Source organism: Camelus bactrianus, chromosome 1 (assembly GCF_048773025.1).
Source record: "Camelus bactrianus isolate YW-2024 breed Bactrian camel chromosome 1, ASM4877302v1, whole genome shotgun sequence".
Taxonomy (NCBI): domain Eukaryota; kingdom Metazoa; phylum Chordata; class Mammalia; order Artiodactyla; family Camelidae; genus Camelus; species Camelus bactrianus.
The window spans coordinates 75,366,679-75,380,491 of record NC_133539.1 but is presented as its reverse complement, the minus strand read 5'-3'; the positions used below and the strand labels follow the sequence as shown (position 1 = coordinate 75,380,491).

The 13,813-nt window shown below is 37.7% G+C and overlaps 1 protein-coding gene across 5 annotated transcripts in view; it reads left to right on the top strand.

The window, feature by feature from the left end:
* Nucleotides 1-1,817, top strand: part of KCNMB2 (potassium calcium-activated channel subfamily M regulatory beta subunit 2) — a 229,535-nt gene extending 227,718 nt beyond the window's left edge. For all 5 annotated transcript variants that reach the window (XM_074367652.1, XM_074367645.1, XM_074367634.1 and 2 more), the window contains one exon: nt 1,188-1,817. In XM_074367652.1, coding sequence (XP_074223753.1) covers nt 1,188-1,472 — 285 coding nt within the window. In that variant the 3' untranslated portion in view covers nt 1,473-1,817. The remainder of the gene's footprint in view (nt 1-1,187) is intronic.
* The last annotated feature ends 11,996 nt before the right edge of the window (nt 1,818-13,813 follow it).

Genomic DNA, 13,813 nt, shown 5'->3' with positions numbered 1-13,813 from the left:
TCCCATTGGGAAGCACTCTACCATAAACAGGGGAAAGAGTAAACCAAGGACTGGCACATCTCACAGAGAAGTGACTTAAATCACTTTTTTCTTAACTTTTTAAAAGGTTAGATTCATTGTTATATCAGTTTTGTCACTGCTCATTTACAGACCAAAGAAGAGAGTAACAGATATTTCATGTCCTTAGAGACTGCTTTTTAAATCAAGAAAAATGTATTTTTAAAAAATCCCTAAATAATAAAAAGAAAAACTACAAACTTCTTTAATTCCATCTGTATCCAGAGGAGAGAGAGAGAAGGAGAAAGAGCAGGAAGAGGGAACAGAGGGGAAAATATAACAGAGGGGTGAGGGCTGGGAGGGAGGGCAGGGAAGAAAAAGAGAGATGCAAAGAAAGAAGTCAAAGGATATAAGTACGTAGAAAAAAGAAAAAAGGAAAGATATATAGAAAAGATATATAGAAGATATATAGAAGAAAGATAAGAGGTGAAAAGATCAAAGGAAAGATATTGTAATTCTCAGATGGGTGCCAATTTAAGAGTAAACTAACTGAATTGATTTTGCCTTATTTTTCCTTGCTTTATGGAAAAAGCTACCTTGTCATGCTAACTAGGCATGAACCATTTATCACAGCTCTTTAACTATTCAATATCCCTACACCTTCCAAGATTCTTTTTTAGCAACTCGGGGATACCTGTTTTCTTGACTACAGTATCAAGTTGACCAAGATGATTTGGATGAAAAAAAATTAAGCCAAGTCAAAAAGATGAGTAAACTACTTCCCCTGAGAGAACTGGTAGCTTCTAATATTACATGGACAGCTGTGGATAGACAAAGACAGAAAGGTTGACACTCTGATTCCACGGAAAAGTATGTTCTACAGGGAATAATTAACACTCACCATGCTTTGCTATGGCAGAAAGAATCCAGTGAAGTTATCCGATTTTAATCAATGTTTAAGCTGCATGAGCGAGCTAGCAAAGTACATCTTGACCAGGTACCTAAAAACATTGTTTTTATCAGTGTATGAGTTCTTAGGGTTTTAGGAGGCACTAGTTTGAATATGAAAAGAATAGCCATCAAGGTTATCTTATAGATCATTAAGTTGGCCTCAATACCCCATCCCCTCCTAGTAACACACACACACACACACAGTATCTTCTGGTGACAGTTTATCTCATTTTCCACAGTGCTCCTATATACCTAAGTGCGGAAAAAATTTCGAAGAATCCATGTCCCTGGTGAATGTTGTCATGGAAAACTTCAGGAAGTACCAACACTTCTCCTGCTATTCTGACCCGGAAGGAAACCAGAAGAGTGTCATCCTAACCAAACTCTACAGTTCCAATGTGGTGTTCCATTCACTCTTTTGGCCAACATGTATGATGGCTGGGGGCGTGGCAATCGTTGCCATGGTGAAACTCACACAGTATCTCTCCCTGCTCTGTGAGAGGATCCAGCGGATCAATAGATAAAAGCAAAATGGATGAGATCATTTTCTTTAAAGCTCAAATACTGTTTTCTTTCATTCTTCACCAAAGAACCTTAAGTTTGTAATGTGCAGTCTGTTATGAGTTCCTTAATATATTCTTATATGTAGAGCAATAATGCAAAAGCTGTTCTATATGCAAACATGATGTCTTTATTATTCAGGAGAAGAAATAATTGGGGTTTTTTGTTGGTTGGGTTTTTTTCATAATCTTGGTTCAATGCCAGAACTAATACTTCCTTCTCTCCTTCGGCCAAAATCGGGCTCAGTTATTCATTTGCCAAGCTTCCTAGAGGAATACAGACAATATCAATGTGAAAAGGTCTGTGCTCAGAATTGTCAGATCTCTTGAAGGTATTTCTGCAATATTTTTCATCATTCATTGTTTACTAAAGCTGCAGTCAAAAATATTTTTTCTTTTCTTGCTCTAAACTGAGCCCTGTAGCAAGTGAAGGGACCAGATTTCCTAACTAAAACACGTTATGCATTTTCCTTATATTTCTACCCTATCACTGTAAAGAAGGGGGAAAACCCAGCCAGCTATTTTTCTTTTACTACTTTCTACTCATAACTTTAGATTTTTTAACTGATTTCAAAAAATAAGCTGTTTTCATTAACCAGTTCAGTAATCTCTTCCTGTGATTTAAATAGAAAATGAACAGAGCCCTTTTCCATGTAAGACCTTGCTACTGTGTGAGGAGATGACATTTACCAGGAGTTTCATTACCTGTAAACTGACAATGTTGAATAGATGCTCATTACAATCCAGGAAAGTCTACATTACTAAGGTATTTGTGTGAAAATCTTTATTCCATTTCAACTGAACCATTAGATGGTAAAATTAAGATCCTACTTGCTGGTCAAGACTGGTGGACTGATTTCAATGGGTAAACCTATTGTGGCAAATTAACACATTGGAACATTGCTCTTTGGGAATTTATGTTTAAATTAATGAGTGTGTAGTCTCTCTTTCTGACAAGTGTTCCCCATTGGGATTTTAAAGCTATATGCACAGAATATTTGTCTCCTCTACATGTTTTACTTTTCTATTTACAGTTCCCTTTTTTGTTGCTAGATTTTATATACATCTTTTTTTCCTAACACACAGTTTAACTGAATAACAGATTTAAAGGAAGCCTTTGTTCACATTGCCATTCACTTGTGGTGTTTGGGGTGGGGAGGGGAGGAATGAGGGATTGGTTTTAAACAAAAACATTCCATCTTTTATTTAACATCAATATCAGAAGAAGAAGATAAACATCTATCTTTCTCATCTATATTTAAGTACCTTTTTATACTGTAGTATCAAGGTTTTCTAGGCATTGCAAAATTTTACAAGTCATATTTGTGGAATGAATGGTGAAACTAATTTGATGAAGTAGAAAGTATTCTGCAATACTGTAATTCATAGCTTGAATTTTCAAAAGCAAATAAATCCATAGGGTATAATCAGGACTTCAAATGTGTAATTTAAATTTTTTTTTAAATCCATTACATCAGCAAGATTTGAATACCTCTTGCATTCTCAGCTGACAAGCCCATGGCAGTCCAAAGACATACGATTAACTGTTTTTAAAGTTATTTAAAGAGATTATAAAGAAAATTCCCTTTTAATTACTCAAATACATATAAGCAATATTATGAATATTTAGAAAATATGATAGAAAACTTGATTCCTACTCCATCTGAAAAACATAATTCTGAAGATGATAGAGAGATCTTTGTGACTATGAAAGACAAAAATTTATAATCTTTAATGTTCCTTGGGCTTCCCTTTAAGTGATCTATGGGTGAAACACATGCAAGTAAAATTACTAGATAATTTATTTTTTATTTTTTATTTTCCTCTGGAATTTTAAAAATTCCCAACTGATGAACCAGATAAAAATGTAGAAACCTCAAAATAACAACACAGAAAAGGAGTTAACTAGTGACTTCTTGAATTCCAATAAGCAACAACCTCTTAAAGTAATTTAAATGTATACACAATTAGATACTCATTATTAAAGGAGAAAGAACTGGGACTAATAATGTTTTAAATGCTTTGCATGTGTTAACTAACTTAATATTTATAACAACCCTATCACAGGGAGCACTATTATTATTCCATCCTACAGATGACAATGTTGAAGCTCAGATATTAAGTAACCTCCCCAAGCTTACACAGATACTAAGATGGCAGAGAGCTGAGAAAATACCCAACCTATAGCTTTCCCACTGTGGTAACCACTTCCATGACTTTGGGATCTTTTAGATAACACTGAGGGATGCTGAGGTTTGGAAGGGAAGGAGGACTGAACAGATAATTTTTCAGTTGAATCTGTTCCACTCTTTTACATTTGCAGCAACTGTAAGGAATAATACAAAGTATACAACACTGACTTCTCTCTTAAGAATGAGTTTGTAATCTACTAGAAGGACCAAAATAAGGCACAAGAAAAAACAGAAAACAGATCTCTAATTCACACTGGTGTGGATAATATCTACAAAGTGTTGATGTGAAGCCTAATCAGGATGTATATGTTAAATGCCTAGTAATATATGTAGTATATAATAGATGTTTACCAAATGGCAATTAATACTATTAATAGTAAAATGTAGAAGTCATATTAATAGTAGTAGTATAACCACTAGTAGTATATGGTTTCTTGGAGCTAGAATAACTTAAAATGCCATTGTGCCCAAAACTCACACCAATGCATCCTTCTAATCCTTAGCAGGGATCATCTAGACAGGGATAGTTACTACTTGAATCCTACCAGTAATGGCATAGGTTATCAGTTAATAAGACAATGTTAAAAATTTTCCTGATAATTTGAAATCTGACTCCCTATAATACCTACTCACTAAATCCACACAAAACCAGATCAATATTCTTATTACTTACTTACTCTATTAGTGTTATTTTACTAAAAAATGGAAGGAGTGTAAGGAAAGAGCAATTTCCATTTGTTTAGAACATAAGACAGAATTATGACATAAATGAAATGTATAAAGGTAGCATAAATGACATCAACTTTAAAAGGTTAATAATATAACCATTAGAACCTAAACATTCATGGATGAGTTAAACTGATGAGCTAGCTAAACCTTATAATGTCCACGTGAATTTTAATTCTGCACCACCTCTCAAGTGTGGTTTGGCCTTCTGAGAAGTAACGCTATCTGAAATTTTACCTTACGTCCTTATTCAACTTTATGACAACCAGACTGTTGTCTAAGTGACCAGATTGCTTAGGAGCATAGATGTTTTCCTAACAAAATGTTGCTACAATTGTGCCATGGGTTCGTCTTGGCTAAGGTATCATTCTCCAGTGCAGTGCCAAGGAATTGAAAGTGAATGTCATTCTGTGCATTCCAGTAGTGACTTTATGAGGAGGTGTTTCATTTAGATGGGAAGAGAAGTTGGTCTCTCAAACAACATAATAACTTAATTAGGACTTTCAGACTTGTTCTTCAGCCAAGTTCTTCTAAAACAAATTTAATCCCTAAGCCCATGCAAGTTGTCATATGACTTGTTACCAATGTAGTACGAGATCAGGCTGTGGAGAAAGCATCAAGGCCCTCTGCACAAACCCATCACCTATTAGCACTACTAGCAGACCAGAAATTTTTGTAGGTAGACATCACAACATCTCTTAATAAAAATCTCCCTCCATCCAACTCTCTGTCTCTCTCTTTCTCTCTCTCTCCCTCAGCTCTGTTTCTTCTTTTGTGTAATCTCCATATACCAGCAAAGATGACCCCCCAGCAACTACATGTTCATAAAATCCCTTGTGTCTATAATGGGAAAAGGAGAAAAACCCAGCATTTGCATCAGTCCTCAAAAATGCCAGTTCTCTTCGTATCACCTGTTCACCACTGGGCCCACCCCCATAGTGATGGAGATCAGGGCATGTTATCTGCAGCCCCACCCGGTGGGGGTCAGATAATTCCCCACAGGAAAATGGATATGTGTTAAATAAGAGAGGAAAGGGTGCTGGGCAAGGAAAAAACAATAGGTGTCCACCACAGGCAATTTGGACAAACTCTTATCAGATTCTTCTGCCAACACAGATTTTGGTTGAAGGAGAAAAAGTGCTACATTCACAGGGAAGAGAAACTAGTGTAACTGAGAAGGTAAAGGAGCAAAACAAACCAATGCTCAGAATTTACTTTCCAATTTTCCTATGAATTGTCCATTTATCTTATAAAATTTAAAAGAAAAAAATTCTGATTTTCACTCAACGAGAGATGCAGGAAAATTTTGGTGTCAGTCAGAGACAAGAGGTTCCCTTAAGTGCCAACTGATAACATGCTAAGACGAAAGAATTGCTAAGAAATAGAAACTACTTTAAAAGGAAGGAGTGATAATATATGGGGAAAGGAGATCTAGAATTAGAAAATCTAACTTAAGCAACTATTGCTATTCATCAGTTACTGAAGAATTTCTCCATGTTTTTCTTAAGGACCTTATCCTTTGGGGTTGATAAATACCTCTTTGGACTAGCACAGATCCAACTGCCCCTTTTATTGCTTGTTTTGGAGTAAATTCATTTAAAAAGCATGTGAAGAAAGGAAGGGATAGGTTCTCCCTACCCCTTAGGGTTTCCACACAATGTGACATTTAAGAAAACAATTCCTTCTTGGACCATGCAGTGAGAGAGCTGGTCACAGAGATATTACAGGAAGCATCACTCAGCATCTGCATCACCATGGTGACTTCAACAACTAGACATCCACATAATGCTTTCAACTTAGGTCTGTACAAACTCATCAGCCTCCTCCAGTTGGAGAGACATCAAAGCTCCGCTCTTTTATTCACTGCATTGTAAGTCCAGCAGTTTGTGAGGCAGCTGCAAACCCTAACACTTAGCTCCTTCCCGTGGTGAGCAAACAAATGGACTGTCCTGGCACCATCCTTAAGCATGACAGAAGTATCATTTTGGAACAATTAACAGTGTCTATCTCTAACCAAAAGCATTCAGCGGCTGTAGCTGACATCTAGCAATGCTGAGAAGAAAGCACAGTGTTCAGACTGGGTACTCATATTGCATGTAAAATATATTCCTTCCTTTCCAATAGCTGTGACACATACAGAATTTGGTGCAAATGCAACTCTTAGGTCCATCTCTAGAAAGTCATAATTAGCCGGAAATTTTTAAGCTTTCCCAGAAAAAGTGAGCGCCCTAAATACAGCTCAGGCAACGGTCTAACAGAAACCCTAGGAGCCAAGCCATTTGCAACAAACTGGTTTTGTGCTAACACCAACAAAGAGGCCTTCCAACTCTCAGTTTCTTTGAAAATGTCACAGTATCTGGCTGAATAAGTAACACTTTGAATACTAAAAACTCTCAAGTTAGCCCAGCAAATATCCAAGTCCATTTAGAAGATTCCACTTGGTTTGTCTGAGAAACCACATATCCAACAGTGGAAATCAGCAACTGTCTCCACTTTTAGGAATGAAATATTTTAATAGCTGAGTACCCTCAGAAACTGCCAGCATTTACCACTAAACTCAATAAAAAAAAAAAATGAAGACTGGAACAAAGTGGCCCTTTGGAAGACCAGGTAAAGCTAGCAGTTTACTTTCCCTAATATCAGTGTAGTTTGTGATACCTGAACAGCAGCCGCTGGCAAGACTACAAGCCACCTTCACACGGTCACTCCTCTCATTTCCACTTCTATTTTGCATAAAGTAAATCAAACTCAGCCTAACCCTGACATTGGCAGGCATCCAGGCCTACTAATAGGAAGAGGTTTTCATTTAATAATAGACAGTACCAGCTTGATGTTCTGCCTTTATTCAGGAAGAGTTACATCCTAAGACCTAGTAACAGTTTGCTGCTGCAAGTGACTTGGATCACGGAGTGAACTGGCCCTTCAAGTCTCTTTCCCACTGTCATCTCCACACCTCTTACGCTTCAGCCATCTCATCAGTGGTCATCCCTGATGTTCCAAATTCTTTCACATCTCTGGGCTTTTGCATTTACTATTTCCTCTGCCTGAGACTCCTTTCTCTGATCTCTCTTCCAACCATTTGGCTAACTGATACTTATTCTTCAAGACTTAGCTCAAACTTTATCTGCACCAGGAGGTGATTCAGGCCCAGGCTAGGTGCCTAACTTCTATGCTTCAATGACACCCCACTGCATCCTTCTATAAAAGCACTATCACACCACATGATAGTCCTGGTTTATTTCTCTGGTATTCCTACAAGTTCTTGAAGACATGAATTTGTTTTATTCACCTTCATTTTATTTTGTCTGTATATTCTCATCCCCTAGTCCAATATAATTCCTGGCACACAGGAGAGCTCAATAAATGTTACTTAAATAAATAAACCAGTAATTGAATTATTAACAAAAAGTAGGCAAATTAAGCAGGTTTCTCTGTATTGTGACTTGAAGGTCTTCCCAAATGGGAAAAAAAAACAAACCTGAAAAGTAATCATTAGAGATCATTGCCTTCTCATGTAGATCTTGTGACCTGGCAGTAAAATTGCACATGGCCCTAAACGACACTGGTTTTCTCAGCCGATAATTCTTCATCACACTAATGTATCTTAGAACCATCTATCACTCCAGAAACCTAAGGGCAGGGCTATAGAAGAACATAAAAAGTAACTGCTGATAGGAGACAGATGGAGTCCTGAATTTACAGAATTTAATAATGCCCAAGAGGGAGAAGATCTAAATAAGTGATTAGCACAAAAGCTTTGGGAACATCCAGACCTGAGTTTGAATCCTGGTCCTACCATTCACTAGCTGTGAGATTTGGGTAAATACACTTAACTTACTCATGCATAGTTTCTTCATCTGGAAAATGGGAATAGTAACATCCAAATTATAAGATTAAATGAGATAATATACAAATGCTTATCAAAATGTCTAGCATATAATAAACACTCATGAAATGACAATACTTGTTTTATGATGATTAATAATAAAAGGCAGAGACCACTATTATTTTTAGGACTGGGCACTGGGAGTTCGAAGGCAAAAGGAAGAAAAATGTATGTAAGCTGGGCAAAAAATATTAAGATGAGCTTCACCCCATCTATAATTTTTCCCAAGAATGGCCCCAGCCTCAGCACTTCCAAATGAAATCTCGTAACCAATGGCAGTTCCAGGGAGATTTGAAAGCAACCCTGTCAACAGAGAAATGTCAATGGGGAGTGATGAAATTGATCTGAGATACTATATCACGTGCTCCCCAGTTTCTTTGGAGGAGAAACCTCTGAAGAGGACTCCTGTTCACTCCCCAAGTGGTGAGGAAATGAATGCAGTCCTCATACAGAACCTCATCTAGGCTGTGCATGAAATTCCAGAAAACATTTTTTTTTAAATAGAGGCAGAAGAGGCTGATCAAAGAGACATCTGAGTTTAAGCGCTCCAGAGAGCCACCTCTAAAGGAAATGAGGGGTGCAGGGAGAGACATAGAGGAAGAGGAGAAAGTGAATGTATAAACTTGATACAGAGGTGCCAGTACCAAGGCTACATTAAGGAGTGCCAGACACTTGATTCCAGTTCCTGTTTTCTTCCTAGAAAAGAGTCAAGAAACTGGCTCTGCATAACCACACACGTTATCTAAATATGTTGACATTTTTACACAAAGGATTACCAGGAACTTCCTTTAACTTGAGACTAAGGACATACGTGAACTACCAACTCAAAAAATGAAGATATCCTTTATCACCTACTTTCTGTCACCAATTTCCAGCAAACTGGAAAGAGTAAGAAGAAAATGACCTAATATATGGCTAAATAGCATCACACCAGAAGCATTTTTATTCTCCCAAAAATGTAAGGATGGCTGTAAGTGGAACACTTCCTGCCCTCAAAAACAAAATAATTTGTATAATCAGGATGTCTGGTGTAGAAAAGGACCACGGAGGTTAAGATGTCTACATATAAACACACACTTGCCCTTCTAGAAGAAATAGCTTGCTCAAGTTTTCCACCAGGCAGGGCTCATCTGCTTTCTAAATGAGTTATTATCATTTAGAGGCTCTATTCTAGACATTTTAAAGGGAAGAATGTGGGGAGAAGGTAGAAGACAGAAGTTTCAGAAACTGTCTCTTCTCACAAATAAGTCAAAACCTGATTTCTTTTAAACCAGAATAGCAAACTCTGGTGAACAAAGAAAAGGTGATTTTTTTTTTTGCCTAAAATAAAACCACTGACATAAAATAAAATCATCAGCATAACTGACTGGAAATTAGTTAAAACAGCAGAAAGCTGAGAAAAACACAACACAGAGGGTGTCCTGCCATCATCTGGGATCATTTTTTCCCACCATCACCTACCATATGCTTACAGAGGTGGGAAATCAAATTGGCAGCCGCAGCAGAACATGACAAGCCCCCTTCTGCTCTCTTTGTCCACAAGCTGCTCCTTCATTCTGTTCAACCAAGTTCTGGCTATGGCTGCCCAAGAGATGTTACAAAGGTTTGACTCACCTACATGTATGTCACATTGTCAGGGGTTTTCACCACATAGGTAAAATATGCCACAAATTGTGTAATAAAATATGTCACAAGTTGTCACATTTGCAACATTTTCTAAATGTCAGTGTCATCTCCTTGGCAAATAAGAGAGTGAAGTAGGTTTTTTTAAGTCTTGGCCAAAAATGGTTGTGTTTTCTATATTCAGAGGTTATTCTGTGGCAGGATCCTTTCCTGACATGACTTACAGTACTGTTTGGGGAGGTCTTTCCTCAGAGCATAAAAGGAGGAAGAGAAAAACTTCAGAAAGATTTGCTATAGACATTTAGGATGTCTAGTGAGTAAATGTGAATTATTACTACCTAAAACTTAATTCTACAGAGTTAGGTTGGATGCCTAGCACATGGTCAAAAATAATTAAAAGGGAGACAACCATGGTAACAGGTGATGCAGAAATGAATGGACCAAGAAAAATGACCAGGTAGTAGCTGAGACCCAGAATTTACCTGCAAAGCAAGCACTGCCTTGAAAAATGGGATTTAGCATCATCTATGCCTATATCCAGTCACTATGTAAAATGTCCAATTATTGGTAAACTAGTAAAAATTACAGAAAAGAACATTATACATTATGATTTGACATATGTCAGATTCCTACAATATAACAGATACATATATAACATGCGGAAAGATATGATGCCTTCTTTAAAAACAAAAAAACACTTGTGGAGAGGACCTGTATCATTCGATAAGTTATGCAGAAGTACTTTGGGAGGGACAGTGGAACAGTGCGGTGTAATGAGAGGAGCATTGGATGTGGAGCCAGTGGATCTACTCCTTGCCTCAGCTCTTCCCCTTTCCAGCTAAGAGACAAGTCACCTAGCCACCCTCTGTGTCCTGATTTTCTCCCTTTCCTCTCCACCCCAGATGGTTGTTATGAAGATCAAATGAAATGATGTGTGTGAGAAAACTTCACATACTTTTGCACAGCCTTTTTTTCCCCTTTTCCCAAGGAACTCCACATGTGCCAATGGCTTTAAGGTCTTCAAATATCAAATAATATTCCGAAATGTATATATTTAGTTGTGTGGGCTCTTTTCCAAGTCTCAGAGCTCTACATTTATCTGCCTCTGGATATCTCCACCTGGGGAGTCTTCAGGCATTTACAACTCAGCATGTCCAGTTGAAATGGCCCTCTTTCTAAACCCTCACAGACACTCATACTCACATGTGCCCCAATCCTCCCTGCTGTTCACACTGCACCTCTTGCTCTCCTTGGCACATGACCAACCACACTGTCACTATGTTGCACTGCCCCTATCTATGCCCTAAGCATCAACCCCTTCTTTTCCATCCACCCTGTCACTCTCCTAGTAGCTGTAGCCTCAGAATCAGCCTTTCCGCCTCCAATCGCTCCACTACCCCAACCCCAATTCATTCTTTACACAAGAAGAAACTTTAACAAATGAATATCTGATCATATCCTACTGTGAGTAGAACTATGTAATGACTTCTCATTGCCTTTGTGATGAAGCTCAAATACCTTAACTTGACCTACAAGTGGTTCATGAATTCATCCCAGTGGCATTTCCAGCCTCATCTCCCCCCACCCACATCCCCTGCTCTAGCCACACTGAATCATTTCTTCAAACCTACCAAACTTTCTCAAGACTCTGTGCCTTTTCCCCTGCTCTCTGTCTAGCCTTCCTCTTAGTGTCAGCAGAAGGACTAGTGAGAGCATGAACTCCAGAGACCAAATGCCTGGGTTCAAATCCTGTCTCCACCCTGGGCATGATACTTGCCTTGTTTTGGATTCACATTATTTGGAGGTTCAGAAAATACCAGGAGGGGAGCAGGGAAGAGAGGAAGGAAAGAGAGGTCTCCCCATTAAAGGGAAGGCTATCAGGCCAGCCACCTCTGTGCATGGCTTACATTGTATCCCACAGGGACACTCTGAAAACCAGTAAAGAACTCTTGCTTCAGAGTCATCCCACCTAAGAATTATCCACCTGAAACCTGCCTGAGAGGCAAGGTTCCTGGGTTATGAGAAAAGTTCTCTTTTTCTAGCTTTAGTGAGATATAACTGACACATAATATTGTGTAAGTTTAAAGTATACAACATGATGATTTGATACACATATATTGCAAAATAATCTGCAACAATAGGGTTAGTTAACAATTCATCATCTCACATAATTACCATTTTGTGTTTGTGTGTGATAAGAATATCTAAGAGCTACTCTCTTAGCAACTGTCAAGTAGATAATATACTATTATTAACTATAGCCAATATGTTGGACATTAGATCCCCAGAACTTATTCATCTAATAATTGGAAGTTTGTACACTTTGACCAATGTTTCCCCATTTCCACCTAATATGACATGTGTGACTTTGTTATTGTCTTTATTTGGAGATTAAGTATGTTTTAAGGAGATGTGTAAGGGTGCCAAGGTGACCAGACATGGACTACGATGATCAGTTCTATGTGTCAACTTGGCTAGAATGTAGTTTCAGGTATTCAGTCAAACACTATTCTAGGTGTTACTGTGAAAGTATTTTGTAGATATGATTAGGTCTACAATCAGCTGACTCTAAGCAAGGGAAATTATCCTAGATAATCTGGGTAGGCCTGATTCTATCAGTTCAATGGTCTTAACAGCAGAACCAAGGTTTCCCTGAAGAAGAAATTCTGTCTATGGCCTAAAGCTTCAGCTCATGCCTGAGAGTTCCAGCTAGACCTTCCTGACAGCCCGCCCTACAAATAGACATACATGTACATATAACACATATACATATTATAAAGATACATAGATATATTTTGCTTGCATATGACTATCTTAGCAAATGCAAGAAACTGGTATTGTTATTTTCCTTCTGGGAGGGAACTTGGTGGCTAAAAGATAGGGAAGGGAGAGACATTTTTCACTGTATAACCTTTAGTAACTTTGAATTTTGAACTATTTGAATGCAAGCTACTCAAAATGTTTTTCTTTTTTTTTTTGTTAATTTTAAAGAGATATAATACCTTGAGAGAGTATGATTCTAATTCTTTCTTATTTCCTCTTCCCTATTCCTTATATTCAGGTCTTATCTATGCCCACCTAGGTAGATTGGCCCAAAACACAGTTTTTAAACACAAAACTTTCAAACTGTGACTCCTTAAAATCTATCCACATCTTGAAAGGTTCAATGGACAACATAATCTTAAAAGACTTTGAAATTGCTCAAGGGAGTCCATATTTGCCAAACTTTGGTGCTACAAGCAATATGAGGGAATTCATGGGAAAAAGAAAAAAAAAAACTCTGTAGGGAGAATTTGCTAGTTGTTTCAATGTTATGTAGAAAAATATTGTTGAGATTCACTCTGAAATGAGCAAAACATCAAAGAAATAGGTGAGCACTCAATTGCAGCCCAATAGGAAGCGCCATTACACTGTGTTACAGGGTAATCATTCATCTTTAGTGTTTCCTGTGATTTCTGGAATATCATTTGAAGCCATGTAAGTTTATGGTGATGCACTGACCAGGACCAATCTCTGTAGTGTGAAATGGCAGCTGTTGTCACTAAAAAAAAATACTTCATTTCCATACCAGACATAATCTCCAATTCAGATCCTTACTATTAATAGATGACAAAATAAGGAACTAATTCTCCATTAATAAAATGTCAGGGAATAAAAAGCCAACATACAAATGATACACAGGGAAACTAAGAAACAGCCGCATGACCAGCATGATCCCAGAGGTCAGACTGTGGCTTTATCTATTGAATTCTTGCTTTCTTTGTTACTGATTTTATTGTAAGAAAAATGCTGTATCTGTGAATTACAGGGAGGGAAATAAGGAAATAAGTAAGTTAGCTTCTAGTGCTCCCAGAAGAAAATTAATTAAAATAACAGCT